The sequence below is a fragment of the Condylura cristata genome, unplaced genomic scaffold (assembly GCF_000260355.1).
Source record: "Condylura cristata isolate star-nosed mole 26May11 unplaced genomic scaffold, ConCri1.0 scaffold00017, whole genome shotgun sequence".
NCBI classification, from domain to species: Eukaryota; Metazoa; Chordata; class Mammalia; order Eulipotyphla; family Talpidae; genus Condylura; species Condylura cristata.
This window is the reverse complement of record NW_004567118.1, coordinates 1,238,626-1,258,911: the sequence shown is the minus strand read 5'-3', so window position 1 is coordinate 1,258,911 and position 20,286 is coordinate 1,238,626. Positions and strand designations below refer to the sequence as shown.

Sequence of the window (20,286 nt, the reverse complement as noted above, 5' to 3'; positions counted from 1 at the left end):
CGCGTTCACCTAGGCGGAGCCGCGGCTGCTGGCCCCCAGAGCGTGGGGCAGCTGGGCTGGTAGGTCTTGGGAAGTCTGACTGCTGGCCCCGGAGCTCGGTTTCGCATCCTGTGATCTGGCTGCGTCTTCTCGGCCAGTACAGGTATCTGAGAATAGGGGTTGCATATACCTGGGCCGGGGAGGCGGGCAGGAGGGAGAGTGGGTCCTGAAGAGCCCGAGGTGAGGGTGGAGGTGAGGGTGGGGACATGCTCCCCGCGGGCCCCCTGAGCGCCCAGCGCACCCGTTTTGTACAGGCAGCGAGAGCACCAGCTCCGGTCAGAGAGGCCGCTGAGGCGCGTGGCCTGGCAGAAGTAGGCGAGGCCTGCGTGAGTGCGCGTGGCGCGGCCGTGGGCGCCCCCAGCCTGGGTGCAGCCACAGAGTCTGCTGCCTCTTGGAGTAGTAGCTTGAAGAAGTGGGGCAGTGACCTCAGACACCGCCACCCCCCACTCCCGTGCTCTCCATCTCACGCATCGCATGAGGAAACCAGTGCAGGACAGGAAGTCACATGTCTGACCAGGCGCCGATTGGGGCCCAGGAAGCTGACCCAGAACTCAAGGCTCCCATCCCCGGGGCAGGAACGGCTGGGGACCCCCGCGGGGGCAGGGCTGCTGCCCGCATCCTGGGCCTTAAGCTGGGCAGGATATGCTCACTTCATCACCTCCTGCACCCACTGCGATGGCACAGCGCCCTGGCTCGTCCATCCGCCAGCGTCTCTAAGAACAGGGGCTGCAGACCCTGGGGCCACTCTCCCTGCCTGCTCTCACCTGACCTGGGGACAGAGGACGTGGGGGATGGGAAGGAGAAGCCCCCTCAGCCTACTCCTGTCCCACCAGCCTGGCGGCTCACCCAGGCACAGAGCCAGGTGGTGGCTGTCAGTGAGGAAGTCTCTGAGGCTTATAGCTCTGTCACCTGTGAAGAGAGTGGGTGCTGTGGAACCTGCCCCTACAGACATACGAAAGTGGGGATTTGCTAGCAGTTCCAGCCATTAGAGGTCCTAGTCCTGCTTTTAGCCAAATGTCCACTCTGAGTGAGGGAGATAGGGCTCTTTATCTGGGGGAGTCCCACAGCAGAAAGTGAGGGGCTTTTGGGTCAACATGTTGATCAGGACAGGCTTTATGGAAAGGGAATTTTGGCCAGGTCTTATGTGGGCAGGAGACACATCTTTGGGGCTAGAAATGGGACAGGATGCGAGCAGGGATGGGGGTGCCCACTGTCCAAATCTGCTTGCCACAGAGCCTTACACACCTTCTGTGGGCTCAGCTGGGCACCCACATTCTGCAGGGCTGCGTTCATGCTGTGCATGTCCAGTGTCTGCTGGGCCGGAGCTGAACAGTTTGAAGACATCCTGGGACGCTGGGGACGTGGGCGGGGCGGGGCGGCATGCAGCAAGCTGAGGCACAGCGCTGCGATCTGCCCCAGCTCAGGTGGGGCCGAGGACTCGGGTCACTCTGACCCCTGGCATTTAACGTTTAATGTGAAGCATAGAGGTTGCTCATTAAGAGCCATTTGGGGCCCTCCCTGGTGGCGCAGCGGGTTAAAGCACTGCACTGAGAAGCTAAAGCCTCTTCTGCATGAGTTCGATTCCCGCCTGCCCCGGAGGTGACCACATGGCGTGGCAGACCTCTCCTGACCCGCCCGCTGCTCCCCTCAGCAGTGTACTTCATCTATCTGCCTGTTCTGCTCCCCACTCTGTCTCTGGTGAAGCTTCTCGCCGCTTCTGAGCCTCTGGCCTGTACCCAGTTCTGTATGCACAAATAAATAAATCTTAAAAAAAAAAGCCATTCGGTTCTCACATCCACTGCTTATGTCGGAACCTGTTTGTATGAAGAACATTCATAACCATATCCAAGGCCACAGCACCAGGAGGGACAATGCTGGGCTTTGGACGCTGGCGGCCGGCCCCAGGGCTCTAGTGCTTTGCAGTGCTGCCACCTGGCAGGCACTGAAAGTTAATGATTCTGCTTTGAGAGGCCCTGGCCATATCAGGGCATGGTCTTTCGGGGGCATGTAGAAGTATTTTCTTCTATTCCTACCCCCACAGTCCCAGAACCTGAGCATGGAGAACTCATTCCTTTCTTTGTTATCCTCCCCTTTTATCCTCTCCATCTATCCATCCATCTGTTCACCATCTAAGTATTTTCTTACCTATCAATCCATCCTTCCCAACACACACATACACACACAAGCGCACACACACTTTCTGGCAGCGACCCCAAATTCAGCTAATAGTTCTAATTTTCTTCCCTGTTCCCAGCCCTGGGGTCCTCACCTGCCAGCTTTCGGGCTGTCAGAGGTAGCAGGTTCTCATCTGCAAAGCTGCCTCAGGGGGAAGGGGAAAGGTTGGAAAGGTCTTTGTACTTGTTGCTGGGAGATACCAGGCCAACTCAACCTTATCCCAACTTAGCAACCCAGGTCTGGCCCTCACCTTTGAGGTGTAGCACCTGGATCCGGCTGTACTGAAAAGGTAGCCGCCAGGCTCTTGAAGGCCCTTGCCCTTTGAAGGGTCTGCTCAGCCTTTGTGGCCATGGCCACTGCTGGCCCCACTTGGGTCAGAGCAGCGTGTGGCTACAGCCGCCTCTCCCTCGGCCCGTCGGCCAGCTCCTCTGCTGGTCTCTTGTGAGCAGTCTCCGAGGCTTCCGTGGAGGCCTTGAAGTGGGGGGGAGGTTGCCCTCGACCCAGCGTATTCCAGGGCACCTGGGGCCAGGCCTCTGGTTGCACAGCTCTGCCTCCTCCTGGGACCCCCCCACCCAGCCTGCACCCACAGTTCTCTTCCAGAGAGTAGTGGCAGTAGTGGTGGGCCCTCCCCCGCCCGGTCACCTGGACGTTGTCTGTGCTGACGGGGACCTCCCGGTCTCTCCGCTGCCTGGAAGGCAGAGTCACAGGCTCTGGGGCTGGGCACGGGTTGGTGTGCTGTGCACGGGCTTCCTGCGTGTGCATTGTGTAGGGCAGCTGATGGCATGTGCGTGTGTGCATGTGTGGACATGTGTGCATGCACCGTTACACATGGCTCTCCCCTCGTCTGGGCTGTGGGCCCCAGAGCGCTAGTCCTCTGGCCTCATCCTCCCCCACATCAAGCCCCAAAGGCATCGCTTCCAGGGGCCCTTCCCTCAGAGAGGAGCAGGAAGATCCTTCAGACTTGCATCTCGCCTGCCCCAGCCCCCACCCAGCTGACTTCTCTGCAGAAGATCCCAGCTCATCCTGGCGTTAGCCCCATTTCACCATGCAAGGAACTGCAGCCTGGGGGGAGGGGTGCACTGAAGCTCCCCCAGGTTAGTCATGAGTCTGCGCTGGCTTACAGGACAGGCTGGGTGAGAGAGAAATGAAGCCCTCCTGGGAGTGAGCAGGGGCAAACGAGGTGACAGAGGCCTGGGGGGGGCGGGGAGGGAAGGTGGGACTAAGGTAGCCCTAGGCTGCCGCTGCCAGGTGAGCTCACTGGTCGGTCCAAGAGTGCACAGAAAGTCTGAGCTGGGGCCAGCACTGGAGGCTTTACTGATTTTTTCCTAGTCATTTCTCTGGGGGGCTGGGGGCTGACAGCTTAAAATGGATTTTCAGCAATAATGGACTCCCTTTCTTGGTTGCCGGCACCGAGCTGCAATACAAAAGAGAGAGTGTCACTTGGGCCCCTTGGGGTGGTCTTGGGAGAGGGGTGATCCCAGACGCCTTTCTGAGGGGTTCTGGGATGGGAAGACCAACAGCAGCTGACTGTGTGTGCTGACGTTCACCAGGAAGGAAGTGCGCAGGACGACCCTGCTCACTGTCAGCTCCCAGCGGGACGGACAAGGCCGAGCAGCTCCCAGGAGGGTGAGGCCAGCCACCCTCTGGCTCAGGAGCTTCCTAGGCCTTGAGCGACCCTTCCCACTTTGCACTGAGCCCCTCATTTGACAGTGCTCACCCTGCAGGACCCCTGGGCCTCCTCCGGCCCTGGCCTTGGCCCTGACCTTGGGCCCCCAGAATCTTCTTTCCAGCTGCCTTCATGAGGTCACTGAGGAGGACAGGCCACCCCAGCCCCTTCTCAGCCTTCACTCCGCTGTCCCTGTCCAGTCTGGGCTCTGCGGGGGTGGCCCGATCGTTCACCCCAGCCTAGCCAGCCCCACTTACTCTGGTTTGGTTTCCTGTGGTGGTGCCAGCAAGACTGGAGACTGCAGAAGCTTCACTTTCCCCTCAAAGGTGGTCCTCGCGACCCCGGGCTGGTTGAAGTCAAAGTAAGGGTAGAGGAAGCTCTTGTTCTCCTGCTCCCATCCTTTCTGCATCTGTCTGTCTTCTGGTGGTTTCTCTAGCAGCGCTTGAGCGAGCTTTTCCTGCTCGGTCTGGTCTGTGGCCGGCTGCGCGGCACCTTCCATCGGGAGCTCTGCGGGGCGCTCCCTGACTTTCTTGGACGCACCTTGCACCCTGAGCTCCAGACTGGGCAAGTTCTTGTTGGAGGAGGCCATGGCCAGGGAAGTTGCCAGATTGACTAACTCTGCCAGCCCGATGGCTGGTGACAGCCCAGGGGGTGGGGAGCAGCTTGGTGGCTGCTGGGGCTCTGTGGCTGGAACCAGCACCTGGGCGCTCTGGGACTTGAGCCGCTTCGTAGCAGACAGAGCATCCTCAGGGGCCCGTGCCTGGTCGGGGCGTCTGGGGGCCGCGGCCAGGCTCTTCTTGTCCAAGTGCATGCGGATGGCCTTCTCCACGCTCTCCTGGGAGGTTTGGATGAGCTTGTCGGCCCAGAAGAGGTGCTTGGAGGTCTGGACATGGATGGAGTGGTGGTTGGTGGGCAGCCGGCCCTCCCCTGACCCGCTCAGGTCGGTGGAGCTTGACTCCACCTCCCACAGACACGCGTCCTGCGGCCTCAGCTCCTCCATGGAGGTCTGGAGGGATTCCGTCCTGTCCACCTGCGGCTCAGGCTCTTTGGGGCCGCCCTGCAGCGAGGACCCCGTGTCCGGCTCGGCCTGCGGCTCAGGCCTGGGTGTCGTTCTCCTGTCCGGCTCCGGGTCGCGGTCTAGGCATGCACTGGAAGAGCTGTCCAGCGCAAGCAGTTCCGTCTCCAGCTGAAAAGTTTCCAACTGAAAGCTGAGGCAGCCGGCCCGGCCTCTGGGCACCAATTCCCTGCCCACCTCGCCCCCAATGCCCTGCCCGCCTCGCCCCCTGCCTCGCTCCCTCCCTCCTACTGGCCCCTGCCTGACCCCCCTCCCCGGAGGCCCCCCCCACTTGCAGTTACCTCCAGCTCATCTTCCTCTTGTGACTGGTCCTGGATTATGTTACACCTTAACACAGGAGACAGACAGTGGGTGACAGGGCTCCATGGGGGGGCTGACTAGGAGGGACGGGGTCCCTGGGGCACCCTAGATCATTTGCCTGATACAACGCCTGGCAAGACGCCCCCCAGTCACTAACTTTCCCTGAACTACCCCCACTCAGGGAAGCTTCATTTCTATCAAGTCGAGTTGATGTAGCTCAGTGTCCTGGCAGAGGGAGAAGCCCTCTGTGATTCGACACAAAAATTGGCATGAGGTAGGTCTGCCTGAGGTCCAGGTCATCGCTGAGGGTTTGAATGTGCTTTTAACTCCAGCATAACCTCCCCTCAGGCCCCCCAAGGCCAGCCGGCAGGTCTGAGCAGGGAGGACCATGTGGAGGGTGCGGCCATCTCCGCTCTTGCCCTCAGGGCTTGGGGGTGCCACCCTCTCCCCAGTGCCTGCCCTGTTGCACTGGGACAGCGCTATCCTCAGAGCAAGGCCCCTGCAGGGGTCAGGTCCCATCCAGGTCCCTGGGGTGCCCACCACCCCTCAGTCCTCACCCAGGTCAGGGGCTGGAAGCAGAGTCAGGAGGTCTGATGCCCTTGGGGGGAGGGATTCTGGAAATGGGCAAGATGGAGGGAGACCCTGGGTGGGGTACATGAAGGCTTGCAGGAGGGGCAGGGGGTAAGGCTGGGGTCTGGGGAGGGCGGGGTCTTTGATGATGGGGGCTGGTTCTTACTGTGTCTCCACAATGTTCACCGACTTCTTGTCACAGCAGGGAAATCCAGTGATACCTGGCGGGGAGAATGAGGTGAGGGCAGGGAGCTTCGGGGAACAGTCCTGAGGGGTCTGCTCCAGCCGCCTCCTCTCTCCCTCCCTCCCACCCTCCCTCCCTCCCTCCCTCCCTCCCAGGCCCCTCCTCAGCCCTCTGCTGCCTGTTCCCATCCTGTCTCTCCTGTCCTCCCTGTCCTGCCCTCTTCAAGGTGCTTAATCTCATTGATTGAACACAACAATTGAGACAGGTGCATTTGCTGAGGTCACTGCTGGTCATTGCTGAGGCTTTGAATGCTCTTTGGACTCCCGAAACTTACTCCCCTGCTCTGCGTTGCTGCAGGAGTCTTGTTACTATGCGGGTTCCCCAAAATACAGCCCAGCTGAACCCTCCTCTCCTCCTTTATCCACTCCCTCTGGCCAGGCTGCCCATTCGCCACTCTCTTAACTCGGGCCACCTTGGAGTCCCTTCTCTCTCCTCCAGGCTTTCAATACATCACAGGGGGGGTCACCCATCCCCAACTGCAGGCTAAGGTTCTCACCCCAGGGCTGGATCTGAGGGGATGCTGACCCTGGCCTGTGATTGTGAGCCTGGGGGAGGCCCCCAGCCCCTGCCTGAGGTTGCTGTCATTACTGGAGCTTTTTTCCATCTGCTGGGCACTGGGAAGAGGGGTCAGCCTGTGCATGCTCCCCTCCCCAGGTATTGGGTGGGGGTGGATGTTGGAGCCGCCACATTAGCGGGCAGGCTGGGTGCCGGCTGGGCCTCGAGAACAAGTAAGGCAGGAAGTGTCAGCCTTGGCTCTGAGAACTGCCCCAGGATTGCTACAAGGGTCAGGCTGTGCTGCTCTCTTTGAGCTATCCGAGGCTGGTGAGGCACGCTTGCCTGGCTCTGGCCTGGCCCTGGGGTCTTGGGTCAGGTGGGCAGCTACCACCGGTTCCCTGGGTGTCCTCTCCCTGCCTCTTCCCATCCCAGCGCTTGCTCCCAGGCTTCTGGCCTCACAGCCTTTCTTTCCTTGTTTCACAAATTCCCCTGGGAAATTGAGTCAACACCTTGGCAGTCCCAACCTCTCAGTGAACAACTGGGTGTGAGTGGGAGAGTGTTCTCTGGGAGCTGCACAACAACATGGGGGCCGGGGCCCCACTTGGCGAGTTCTAGCAGGGACTCAAGTGATTTTCTGCAGTATGTGGAATGTCAATTTCCAATTTCTCCTTGCCAGATATAGAAACGAATGTATCTTGTATCTTGTAGCGATCTTAAAATTTTATTCTAGCTTTTAAAAAGAGATTCCTGCCCCCCCCCGGGGCACAAGGGGTTAAGTCTCAGCACTGTGAAGCTGTCCGCAGCTACTGCAGCAGGAGTTCCATCCCCAGCCAGGGAGCCGACCCTCAGGGCCCAGCAGACCTCTCCTGTCTCCCCGCTGCTCCCCACAGCAGCCGTGTCAGTAGATTCACCTGACCTCCCCACTCTGTCTCTGGTCAGTCTTCTTACTACCAACCCTACTCCCCTGCAACTCTGGCCTACCCCTCCAGCTCTTGTATGCATAATTAAATAAAACAAATCTTCAAAATAAATAAATAACAATAAATTCCTTAGGACATTCTACATGAACAATAACGTGCGTGACTCAAGACAGCTTTACTTCTTTCCCAATCTGGATGTTTCTTACTTCCTCTTCTTGCCATAATTTTATTGTCTGATGAATAAAATTGAGAGTGAATCTCTTTGTTTTTGCACTTGGGGGGAAGCATTTAGCATTTCATCATTAAGTAGAACATTGGCTGTGGTTGTTTTCATAGTTTTATCAGGAGGAAGAAGTTACCTCCTAGTCCTAGTTTCCTTTTTTTTTTTTTAAAAAAGATTTATTTATTTATTCATACAGAACTGGGGTACAGGCCAGAGATGCGGAGGGTGAGAGGATTCACCAGAGACAGAGTGGGGAGCAGAACAGGCAGATCAACGAAGTACACTGCTGAGGGGAGCAGCGGGCAGGTCAGGAGAGGTCTGCCGGGTCAGGAGAGGTCTGCCGCGCCGTGTGGTCACCTCCGGGGCAGGCGGGAATCGAACTCATGCGGAAGTGGCTTAAGCTTCTTAGTGCTGTGCTTTAACCCGCTGTGCTACCAGGGAGGGCCCCCTAGTTTACTTTTTAATTAGGAAGGGATGTTGGATTTTGTCCGGTGCTTTTTCTACATTTATTGAAATGATCATATGGTTTCTCTTCTATATTATCTGTATATGTTACACTAACACATATGGATGTCATATATCATTCTGTTAATAACTTACAAGTTGTTTCTGGTGAAACAACTTGATGTTACATCAGTCTCACATCCTAGATAAACCTCATTTGGTCATAATATATTTTTATAATGTTGTTGAATTTGATTTGCTAAATTTTTAATTTTTTAATTTATTTATACATATAAGAACTGGGGTGCAGGCTAGATGTACAGGGGGTGAGGGGATTCTCCAGAGACAGAGTGAGGAACAGAACAGGTGAATCTACTGACACATACTGCTGAGGGGAACAGTGGGGAGACAGGAGAGGTCTGCTGCGCCATGTGGGTCACTCCCTGGCTGGGGGTTGAACTCGTGCTGTAGTGGCTGACAATAGCTCAATAGCGCTGAGGCTTTAATGCCTACATCACTAGAGAGGCCACTGCTAACATTTTTAGAATTTTCACATAACAGGTATATTGGTGTATACCTTTCCTATAATGTTTTTCTTTGTCATATTTTGATACTAGGTAATTCTGGCCTCACAAAATCAATCTCTTTTTGATTTCCTGAAAGAATGTGTATAAAATTGATACTATTTTTCCTTTCTGCTTGGTAGAATCCATAAGTGAAGCTTGTTAACTGGGCCTGGAGTTGCCTTGTGGGAAGGTTGTTAATTACAGTTACCCTTAAACTTAAAAATTATTTTGGGGGGGTTATTTAACCTATTTATTTCTTATTTTTCAACTGTGGGAAAGTACATATAGTGTAAAATTATCCATTTTGAATTTTTTTTTCTTAAAGATTTATTTATGCATACAGAACTGGGGTATAGGCTAGAGGTGCAGGGGCGGCGAGAGGCTTCACCAGAGACAGAGTGGGGAGCAGAACAGGCAGATGGAAGAAGCACACTGCTGAGGGAAGCAATAGGCGGGTCAGGAGAGGTCTGCCGCTCCATGTGGTCACCTCCGGGGCGGGCGGGGATCGAACTCATGCTGCAGTGGCTTTAGCTTCTTAGTGCTGTGCTTTAACCTGCTGTGCCACCAGGGAGGGCCCTGAAGTTCATATTTTTTAAAGGAATTTGTCCATTTTATCTAAGTTCTCAAATTTTTTGACTACGTAGCTAAAAAATTTCCTTATTATCCTCTTCATTTTGTAAACCCTGCCTGACGTCACCTTTTCCATTTCTCATCCTGGGCATTTTTGTCCTCTTTGCTCCTTGTTCAGTTTAGCTAGGGACTTGTCAGTTTTGTTGAAGTTCTTGAACCAGTCAAAGATATGTCTGGGTCCTTCCTGATCATTCTGGGATGGCATCTGCCAGGCAATAGTTCTGCAAGCACAGGCAGTTTTTATAATTTCACTCTTAAACACAGATAACCAACCATCACCAGACCTTTAAGGACATTGTCAATATTTAAGTAACAGATCAAAAGAAGAGATGACTCCAGAGTGCCAGAGGTAGTTTGGAAAAGAGGGAACTTAAAGAAAAACCCTTATAGATAATGCTTTTATAGATACAATATAGATATTGTACCCCAAACACAAGGACAAATGCTATTTAATATTTAAAAAGGGTGAAAGAAAAGAACATTCTGGGAAATAAGATAGGGAAATAGAACACAGAATCTTCCAAGAAAGTGGAACCAAAATATCAAGACAATAGGAGAGAAAAGGATCAATAAGAAAACCAACTGAGTGATAGAAAGGAGATTCAAAAAGAACAGAAACATGGAGAAGAAAAGCAAGCACAATTTTCTTGAGCTCGTTTCTAACATTGGCTTAAAGGGGTTCATTGAATGTCCAGCCTTCTGGATGTTAAAAGATCTTTGCTATGAATGTTCATTGCCTCAGGAACAAAGAACCTAAATTCTTCAAAAGTGTAAAATCAGTCACCTATAAGGGAAAAGCATCATACTGGTAGCAGAATTAGCAAGAATTGGTGTGTTTCAAATTAACCCAGCATTTTATATCCAGCCAAACTATCATTTCAGGCATGGAAACATTCAGAAAATTTACCTTCTCTCTCTCTGGAAATTGAGGCCATGCTAAAGCAAAATAAAGATGTAAAACAAGAAAAACGGGGCTGGGTGGGGGGTGAATAGTAGGCATGTATCCACAAAAAAATCTCAGTATGTGCATTATATGGAGGCCAACCTCAATACACACCTGTTAAGAGGATGGAGGACCCTCAGCGTCAGATCTCTGAAACAGAAAACTTGACAGAATTGACTAGATGCAGAGGTTGAAGATGATGAAGATAAGATAAAATCAAAAGGTACAAGCAAAAGAACTGATAAAAGTTCCAAGGAAAAACATAAGAGAGAAGAGGCTATAGTGGGCTCTCTCCTGCCGCTGTGGAATGTAGTCACCATTTAAGTCCTGTTTATTAACTTGCAACCTTAGCATCAATATATAGATAAAATATGGAAAGCAAAATTGTGGGAAGGGGAAAAGACAAATCATCTTTAACAAGTGAAAGTACAGGTTACAGTCATAGGTGGAAGACAAAGAAGAAAATTGAAGGGAAAGGCAGGAGCCTTTCCCCAAACCCTCATCTATGTAGGGTATCAAAAGATACTGTCTCATGTTGAGAAAACGACGTATATTCAATTTACAAACACATAGCAGATCTGAAAGTCATTCTGGGAGGATGGTGGAGGCCGGGGCCATTAGAACAGGAAGATGGTGATGTCTACAACTGATAAACCAAGAGCCTCTAGAGAGAGAAAGCCGTAACTAGGCAGAAAAAACAGATCAAATGAAACAAATGTGGTTGCTCTGAGGAGTGAGACTGGAGTTGCGGTGTGAGAAGTCTTGCCTTTCATTGCTGAATAAACACCTTGAGTACTATTTAAACACATGCATATATTTCTTGGATAATGTTACAGGATATATTGAGCCCTAGCTATGAGCCAGAACACAGTGATGAACAAACTCTACTGCTGGGATTGGAAAATGGAGATTAAAAAAATAATAATAATACAATAGTTTATTTTTACATCATTTTGTGCCTTTTTCCATTTCAGTTGTAATCCCCGTGGGCTTCCCATCACCAAATCACCCATGTGCCATGACCATAGTCCAGTGCATTTCCCTCCCCCACCCCCATTTTTGATCCTATTCCCCACTCCACCCCCATGAAATGTCTTTGGTATATGGCTGTTCATTATTATTATTATTTCCTTGCCTGGTCTCTTATACCCCTGCTATGAGTGAAACCATCCAGTATTTTTCCTTTTCTTTCTGACTTATTTCAACTAAGCATGATCCCTTCCAGCTCCATCCATGTTGCTGCAAAAGGCATGTGTTTATTTATTTTTTTTTGGTTGCTGAGTAATATTCCATTGTGTATATGTACCACATCTTTTTAATCCAGTCATCTACTTTTGGGCATTTGGGTTGTTTCCATGCCTTTCCAATTGTAAATAAAGCAGCAATAAACAGGTGCTGCTTTATCTTTTTGAATCAGTGTTTCTGTGTCTTTTGGGTAGATACCTAGGAGTGGGATTGTTGGGTCATACGGAAGCTCCAAAATGGAGATCTTTAACTCATATATCTTAAGTGATTATTTTTCGGGTTTTTTTTTTTTTTGGTTGAAGTAACATTGGATTATAACAGGTGTGCGTCGTTATAAATTAACATCTGTATTTGATACCTCATGCTTACCACTCAAGGTCTAATGTCATCTTCCACCATACAGTTGACCTCATTTGTCTGATCTCTTTCTTACTTTCACTTCGGAGCTGTTAGAGTCCAGTCAGTGATTACAGTCTCCTCTGAGGCAACCTCATCTTCACCTTGTCCAAAATACTACGCCCCCTTTGCCATGGCTGCACCATCAATCTCTCTCTGGAATATTTTCTGCTGTGATGGTGCTTAGGGCTTACATCTTCCTAGACACCCTGGACTCCAACTCCTGGACCTGTGCCCTCCTCCTCCCTTGTAACTGCAGACTCTGAGTGCACAACCTCTTGTTCACCCTCAGTCAGAGGTGGGCAGAGGTATGGCTGCTTACTTCAAGTCTCCCATCCCCTCCACAGAATGTCTGGCACCGGTGAAGGCCAAAGTCAGTAAAAGAAATGAAGCTTTCCCTCGCTCGCCAGCCCTGCAGCTTATCTTCCGCTTTCACCTCAAGTTCACTTCCTGCATACCCACATTCTGGGGTGACCACCGCATACAAGTCTGACTCAATCTCACACGTCTTTCACCTTCACCTTATCACACAAACAGCAATCTGGTCATTTGTCATGCATTTATCCCCGAAGCTTCAGACTTTCCTACTTGGCACTGATCTGTGTGAATCCCTTTCTGTACCGCCGTTACCTCCGTCCTCATCTCCCGGCACCAAAGTTAGCACAAACACGGACCTACTCTCCATCGGTGCGTTAGGCACAGGCAGCTAGGAGGACTGTCCTTTCATGCACGAGGACATTGCACAAGGTCACAGATCAGTGCCATGGTTTGAGAGCCTAAGGGGCTCTCAGCTCCATGATGCTAACTCTTGTGCTACTGGAAGTCTCTTTAGCCCTGTAGCTGGACCACTGTGACCATATTCCCTTCCAACCTGGGCATCTCAGTGACTCCAGAGTGAATCCACTGGGTCACATTGCTTCTGGTCACATCCAGGCGCTAAGGTGACCTCAAAGATCTGTACTGATCTCTGTCTTCTTTTTGCATCTCTTGTATCCAGGCTTCCTGCCTTTCCTCGGCCCATGCCACGTGAAGCATGGCACACCTTTTTGTGCCTCAGTACCTTGGCATGTTATTTCTGATACTGAGAAAATCTCTTCTAACAAACTTCTACTCAAGCCTGACAGTCCCACTCAAATCTCCAGCATTCTCTGTGACACCCCAAGTTCTCTAACCTACATTTTGATTTTGCGTCAACTCATCCAGGACCTGGCACGGGGGCAAGCTCAGAAAGGGGTGTGTGTGCAATACTTGTTGAGGGGGTGATTTAAGGTGATGTTAGCGTCTTCATACATTTGTTACTCCACAGATTTGGGAAAAGGGATAAACCGTTCCTCTCTGGTTAATTCTTGACATAATTTTTTAAAATAACAGTTTATTTTTATATCATTTTGTACATTTTTTTCCCATCTCAATTGTAATACCCGTGGGTTTCCCATCACCAAGTCACCCTTTTTGATCCCATTCCCCACTCCACCCCCACAAAATGTCTCTGGTATATGGCTGTTCATTATTCTTATTATTTTCTCACCTGACATAATTTTTAATACTGCTCTGAGTCCTTCTGGGAGAGAAGGTATGGAGACAACCTCTTTTAGTGGGGAGCTAAGCACCCATTGTTAGAAACATGGGAGACCCAGCACCCTGGTGCTAACAACTGGGCTTATTGAGACAGCACAAAGGAGGTGCTCAGTAAATTTGAAACAAGACCCCCCTTCTCCCCGCCCCCCCACCGCCAAGCACTAACCAGGGCTGGCTGGCTGTGACTTTTGGGCATCTAATTTGGGCAATTCGTGGGCCAAGGCCGCTGCCCTGTGTGCCCAGAGCCCTGAAAGAACTGCCCGAATCTGCAGACACACAGCAGCATGGCCCACCCAGGCGTCTCATCAGGGTTCACCCACCCCTCACTCCCCGAGGATGGTGGCGCTGGCTGAAGTGAACTTTCCGTTCAGGCACACCCCCTCACCCCTGGCTCCCCGCTGAGACCCCTCCCTCACCAGACCGTGGCAGCCGCAGCACCCCCACAGCCGGCCCCTCCCCCCACCTCCGGGCTCCGAGGCGAGGCCGGGCGAGGGGCCGGCGTCCCCTCCCGGCGATCCCGTCTCAGGTTCTCTGCTCCCGCCGCCCTGGCCCTGCGCGCTCCTGGCCCGGCTCCCACCTGTTAGCCCCATGCAGCCCTGCAGACCGAGGCGCTGTCGCGAGGCTGGGAGCGGACGCGGCTGCTGCCCCTCGGCTTCCAGTGCGCTCGCTCTTTGATTGGGGATCGGCGGGCGGGGAAATCTTGGGGCGCTGGCGCCTGTGATGTCGCTGCCTCTGTGACGTCCTTGCGGGCCCTGCCGTGACGGCCGGTCAGGGAACAGCGCTCAGGGCCCCCTTGGCGGGGCGCCCGGAAAGGTCGGGCCCCTCTTACCAGCGGAGGCTCCCTGCCAGGGCCAGGCCTGCCAGACCAGGCCATAAACCTCGCACCCTCGGGCGAAGCAGATTTTGCTTCTGCCCTGGGCCCTCCGGCACAAGGTCGCTGCCCCGTGTGTGCCCAGGACTTCTCTAAGAGCCAGGAGAATCTGTAGCCTGCACCCCAAGGTGTACACGTGTGTTCACGCACAGCTTTGGGTGGGATGAGAGGGGGCTGCGCTGCGGGGACCCCTATTCTCAGCCGGCCTCGGCCAGGAAGCCACTCCTGAGCAGCCAGCCTGCCCACGGGCCTCAGGGGCCTCAGGGCGGGCTGCGTGCAGGCTCCGCGGTCCCAGACCCCTCCCCCCAGCGAAGGATCCCGCTTCACTGCCCCGACGCCATAGTGCCATAGTCCACAAGCGGGCTGGGTGAACCCCGGGAGGCCTGATGGGAAAGCAGCCCCTCTCCAGGGCGGAAAACAGTTCTTGGCTGAAATAAAAGGCCAACTTGACAAGTGCACACCCAGAAGACAAATGGAGGCAGCTGGTAGGGACTTGGGGTTCAGCAAGCATGGGCGAGAGTGGAGACAGCCCAGACTGAGAAACACGTATCACCCCAAACTTTATTGCTTACAGAGTTCTCTACAAGGAGCTCTGCGGTACCAAGGCCGCAGTTCTCCGCGTGCTGGGGGTAGGGTCTCTCCCTGGGGAGCAGGATGAACAGCTGGACAGCCGCTGCCTTGGCAAGATGTGGGCACCAGCTTCTCCCAAGGAGCAATTTCAGTGGACACTTTCACCCAGAAGTTACGGCCAGCAGCCCTGAATGATTCACAGTTGATTTAATGCTACATGAGTTCTGATCATCTCCTCCCAAACAGGCAGGGCCGGGACAGTGGTGGGGGCTTGGGGGAGAATTACCTTAAACTTGGAGGTTTGGGGGGTCACATGTGCGGAGATAGGTCAACACTTAAGTCTGTTGACCCCATGACAGTGGTCATGCTTGTGGTCAGGCAGTGCCACTGACCGGCCCTCCCAGAGGGCGGCCATCAAAGTGCTTTGAGGTCATCAGAGTGCAAAGTGCGGCTGGCAGTGCCCCCCAGGACAGGCGGGGTGGGGAAGCGTGACCCCAACTGGGTCTCGGGGAGCTGGCATGGCCTGATGGGGAAGCTGACGCGGGCAACCCTGACACCGCCGTCTGCTGCTTCATTCCCCTCGCCAGCCCCATCCTGGCGGCTCCCGCAGGCCGGCCTCACGGCGCCCTCGTCTCTGCAGATGCGGTGTGAGCGCCAGCCAGTTGTGCAGGGGCTGGGGAGAGGGGCCGGCAGCCGGGGCGTGTGCCTGGGGGCTGAGAACCATCTCACTGAACGCCTGCCTGCTGTGGGCCTCGGCTGAAGCCAGGCTCAGCACCTGTACTGTCACAACCGGAAAAGTGGGGTGTGCGCTCCCAGGGAGACTTCCCTGTGTGGGCCATCCTTCCCCTGACACTGTCTGAAGCTTTAGATCTCAAGGAGGGAGCCCCATGCCAGGCAAGCGGATCGGACACACTGACTCAAGGGCGGGCTCCTGTACCTGGGCCAGACCTTTGACAACACCCTCACGTCTGCCTGGAGGCCCAGGGGCTCGTCATCCCCGTGGCGGGGGCCAGAGGCTGCCTCCGCAGTCAGGCCAGCCTGTCTGGACCAGAGCGGAGAAGGCGCTCTGGCCTCCCACAGGAGAGGCCTCCTGCCTCCCTGCTCCTCCTCATGTAGGCACAGGACGTTCTTGGCGGGGTTGGGCAGAACCCAGGTGGGAAGGCCTGGCAGGTGTTCTGCGAGCCCCCACTTCGCTGCTGGCCGCCCCGGGCTTTCCGCCGAGGCGGGGGCAGCAGGTCCCCAGCAGCAGCTGAGCCTGGTCTGAGCGGCCGTGTGAACGCCGAGAAGGAAGGCTCCTCTGGCAGAGCGGAGCCCGCGTGGCGGCGGGGTTAGGGCCTGTTCTCCAGCTGGCCGTGCTTGACCCTCCAGTTCCAGGCGAAGCTGCCGTCAGGGGCCAGGGTGCACTGCAGGTCGATGCCCGAGTCTGGCACCTCCATGTCATAGCAAACGGGCTGCCCGTCCTTGGTCACCAGGCTGAAGGCTGCGGCTGGGATCTGGGACAGGGCACACCAGTGGGCTCAGAAGCTACTCCGGGTACAGCTAAGAGTCTCCCCTGGGGTACCCCGCTTCAGATACGTAGGCAGTCAGGGGTCAGCTATCTGCCTTTGATTCTGGGGGGCTTAGAGTCTCACCTGGCCCAAGCATGGGCGTTGAGGCCCCCTTGCAGCCCCAGGGGGCACGGAAGGTGCGTTCTTCTTCCCTAGGTGCATTTCCACTTTTTCAAAACCTCCCCCATGGAAGGCTGGGTCACTGGCTTCGGGAACTGTGCTGAGGCACATCCCTGTCCCCTTACCTGGCCACTGATGCCAGTTGCGATGTCTCCCACCTTGGCCCGATGGAATTCGCGGATGTGCAGGTGCTCGCCATTGAGAGACTGGATTTGGACCTTCACACCTAGAAGGCAGGCAAGGGCCCGTCAGGACAGGTGCCTGCAGGACGGCTGCGGTCTCCCATGGAGCCCCGGAAGTGCCAGCTGACATTTGGGGGGGCGTGACCCTCGTGTCACACACCTCCTCCTCAGCTCTTCCTGCCACTTTCCACCTGCGTGGAATTGCGCCTGCACACTGCAAAAAGCTACAGCTGGCTTCTCTGGGGAAGTGTTCCAACTTGCACAGGGAGCAGAAGGGACTGGAAACAGGCTCTTCAGTGGGACTGCGGGCATCGCAGATGTCACGTTCCTGAGCTGGGGTGCCACCCCTCGCTAACAGTGCTGGAAACCGAGCTCCACCTGTGTTGTCTTACTCAGTTTGACTTCAGTTCCCGGGAAGCCAGCGCAGCTGTGGCTGAGTTGGCGGCTAACATGCTCCTGAAGGCTTGTTCCTGTTTCTCTTCAGAAATCATTCAGCTTCTTGACTCCAGACCGACAGAGATCCAGCCTCGGGGACCTCATCAGCACCCCAGTGCCCCACCAGGAAAGGCTCTGGGTGACCTTGGCCTGTGCTCTAAGCTGACTCACTAGCCAGGTGCCTCAAGATCTGGGCGCCAGGGGCCAGGGGAGGGGCAGTAAACCTTCAGACGCCCTAGTTCTAGGTGGATTGGGTACTGTGGGGGCCAGGCGCGTGCTGGACTTTACCATTGAAGTAGCTTGGGGTGTCGGTGGGCCGCCCCCGGGCTAGCACCATGTTCCAGCTGGAGCTTCGAGCCTCTGCCTGGCTGTTCCAGGAGTGCACACCGGAACTCAGGGTGTCCCTTGAGCTCTGAGAAGCCTTTGAGGGGTTCTGAAACAACAGGGTGGCAGACTCAGGACCTGGGCTCAGGGCCTCATTTGGGGCAAAGAGGCCCTGGGCCCTCCCCTGGGCTGAGGCTGGAGCTTGGTGCTGCTGGGCTTGTGAGGGATAAGTTCATGAGGGTCCCTAGGCTGGAGAGGGTGCAGGGTAATTCTAGGGGACCCAAGCCCAAGCCTCCTTCTCCTCCTCTACTCCTAGAAGCCAAACCACTCCCTAACTCCATGCTGCTGAAGATGTACTTCTCACACTGCTGGGGTGAAGACCCCTCCGGGGAGAGAGGAGTGGCCCCAAAACCCTCCTCTCACCCATGATATATACACAGCTCACCCCCCAGCACGACTGGATGGAGCCCCTGCTGAGTCCTGGCACCTGGCCACTCACCTTCTCACTGTCGTCTGACAGGGAGAGGCTGTCGATGCTGAGGCACGAGAGAATTTGCTCCTGCTCCTCCAGGGAAAATGGCTGGGACAGGCTGTTCAGGAATAATTCTGCAGAGAAAGGAAGGTGACTGTAAAAGACAGGCGGGGTCCAGCTGTGCTGTCGGGGTTTTCCCCACAGACTGCAGGGCTGAGCCTGCGGAAGGGGCTGGAGGAGGCCCCTGGCTGGGAAGGGCCCAGGCCGCAGCACGGTGGCCAGTACCTATTTCCAGCTGCTGTAGTTCCTGCTCGGGGAAGGTCGCTCTCCGCTCTGGGCAGCTGGGGTTTTTGGCGGGGGCCGGGTCCAGGGAGGACAGAGGCAAGGCTTCCCAAGTCCCAGACTCCTCCTTGCCCCAGTTCAGGCTGGGAGACTTGTTCCGCTCCGGGGGGTCTGGGGGCAGAGGAGGCTGCAGCTGAGGGGCCCCGCCGGTGTCCTTGGCTGGCTGGGGCCTCGGGGACCCCGGGGAGAGCTCCCGCGGCTGGGTCCGGGGACAGTGGCCTTGGCTTGGTGGTGCTCGGCCTTGGTGAGGCGGCCGATGTCTTGGTTCTTTATACTCTCCCCTCCACGGGCTCCTCAGGCCTCCCACTGCAAAACAGACGGCACACAGCACACGGTGAGGCCGGCGGGACCGCACAGACACCAGGCCGCCCTGGGGTGGGCGGGGGTCTGCCTGCGCGGGGCGCTGGGGGCGCTGAGGGGGCAGGCTCACCCCCAGGGGCCTGACTTAGAGGGCAGGCGTGGGCCGTCCTCTCCCGCGAGACTGCCTCCTGTGAGGGTCTTGTACAGATCCCTTCTGGTCCATGAACCTTCTCAGTGACAGCAGCAAAATTAAGAAATTACACATTTGGCTCCGCAGGGACTTTGTTAACAGTAAAGAGAAGGCTTAAGAACAGTTCTGGGGGTAACACCAACTTGGGGTTCCCGGGTAACCGGCCTCCCTGACCTTTCTCCCCCACTCCTCTCTCCCCAGTCCGTGCTTCCTCAGGGCCACCTTTTTTCTGGATTGGGGTGCACGTCAGCCTGGTGGAGGGGCTGTGCAGGTCTTGTCCTGCTTTCACTCCTTTTTCATTTCCATAACCATGGCCTCTCCCCGCCTGTCCCGGGGTGACACTGCATTACGTTTGACATGTTACTTTGTGCTGGATGGGCTTCAGGCGAGGCGCCGCCGTGCGTTATTTTTATTGGTTTACACAGAGCCACTGTGCTGCAGGCCCAGCGCTACGCTCCTGACCCAGCTGGCTGCTCCTCTGTGAACATGGAGTTGCTCTAGCTGCTGTGGGGTGCTCCACGGGGACCCCGCCTTTGGCCTCTCCACTCCCCCGGGGAGGGCACCTGACCACCCACTCCTTCCCACGAAGGCCACCGCAGTGCGTGTTCTGGGGGTGTCCCGTGGGTGTGGCCAGCACGCCTTCCGCCGCGCGCCCTCAGCGGCCTGGGCCCCGGGTCGCCCGTGTCCGCCCGAGCGCTGCCAGGCGCCTGCCCTCAGTGCCCCGAGGCCACTGCCCACACCCCCCTGACACTTTGTTTTTCCCACTCAGTGACTGTAGAACAACAGCTAGCTTGATCCCAAACTCTGTTACTAAGGGGTTCGAGCCCCTCTTTCTGTATCACACAGCCCACCCCCCTTCTCTGCCTAGACCTTGCTGTCGGGTCTGACGTTGGTGTCGCCCCTGTGCTGTCGTGGGAAACGAAGGACCGAGAGGCCAGACCTCGCCGTGGCCACTCCACTGTCCATCTGTCCCGGCTGCGGGGCCGAGCTGGGCTCTCACCGTGCTGCAGCGCCAGGCTGACCGTGCCCCCCAGCTCCAGCGCCGACGCTCGCAGGGCAGGCTCCTTGCGCAGCCCCTCCTGGATGGCCTGGGCGGTGAGCGGGGCGCAAGAGGGGGGGATCTCCTGCACGGGCGGAGGCTCGCTGGCAATCTGCGGGTCAGAAGGCGACACGTAAGGTAAGGCCCGCCTGCCCCTTGCAGCTCCTCCCCACCCTCCTCTGCGCCCCGGCTGGGAGGTCCTCTCAAGGACCAGAGAGGCCTGGGCCAGAGTGAGGCTCGGACTTTTCTAGGAGAAGGGAAGAAGGGGTGAGGCTGGTAGTCCTGACTGCCAGGCCCAGCCTGTCAGGAGGCGGGTGGCGGTGGCCCAGGGCGCGGCCAGGGGCTCTGGCCTGCGGGGGCTCAGGCGCCGGCCCGGGGCCTTGGA

General features: G+C 55.7%; 2 protein-coding genes across 2 annotated transcripts in view; both read right to left on the bottom strand.

Moving 5' to 3' along the window:
- Positions 1-3,543: 3,543 nt before the first annotated feature.
- Positions 3,544-12,616, bottom strand: SPATA32 (spermatogenesis associated 32). Its single transcript, XM_004684927.1, has 5 exons — positions 12,562-12,616; positions 5,992-6,046; positions 5,237-5,282; positions 4,138-5,066; positions 3,544-3,628 (listed from the first exon to the last, which is right to left on the bottom strand). The coding sequence occupies exons 1-5, from the start codon at positions 12,614-12,616 to the stop codon at positions 3,544-3,546; spliced, it is 1,170 nt and encodes a 389-aa protein (XP_004684984.1).
- A 2,210-nt stretch (positions 12,617-14,826) lies between these two features.
- Positions 14,827-20,286, bottom strand: part of MAP3K14 (mitogen-activated protein kinase kinase kinase 14) — a 37,065-nt gene continuing 31,605 nt past the window's right edge. Inside the window, exons 11-16 of the mRNA XM_004684071.2 lie at positions 19,863-20,013; positions 18,316-18,678; positions 18,058-18,164; positions 17,523-17,667; positions 16,743-16,843; positions 14,827-16,443 (exon numbers count right to left, since the gene is read on the bottom strand). Coding sequence (XP_004684128.1) covers positions 16,279-16,443; positions 16,743-16,843; positions 17,523-17,667; positions 18,058-18,164; positions 18,316-18,678; positions 19,863-20,013 — 1,032 coding nt within the window. The 3' untranslated portion in view covers positions 14,827-16,278. The remainder of the gene's footprint in view (positions 16,444-16,742; positions 16,844-17,522; positions 17,668-18,057; positions 18,165-18,315; positions 18,679-19,862; positions 20,014-20,286) is intronic.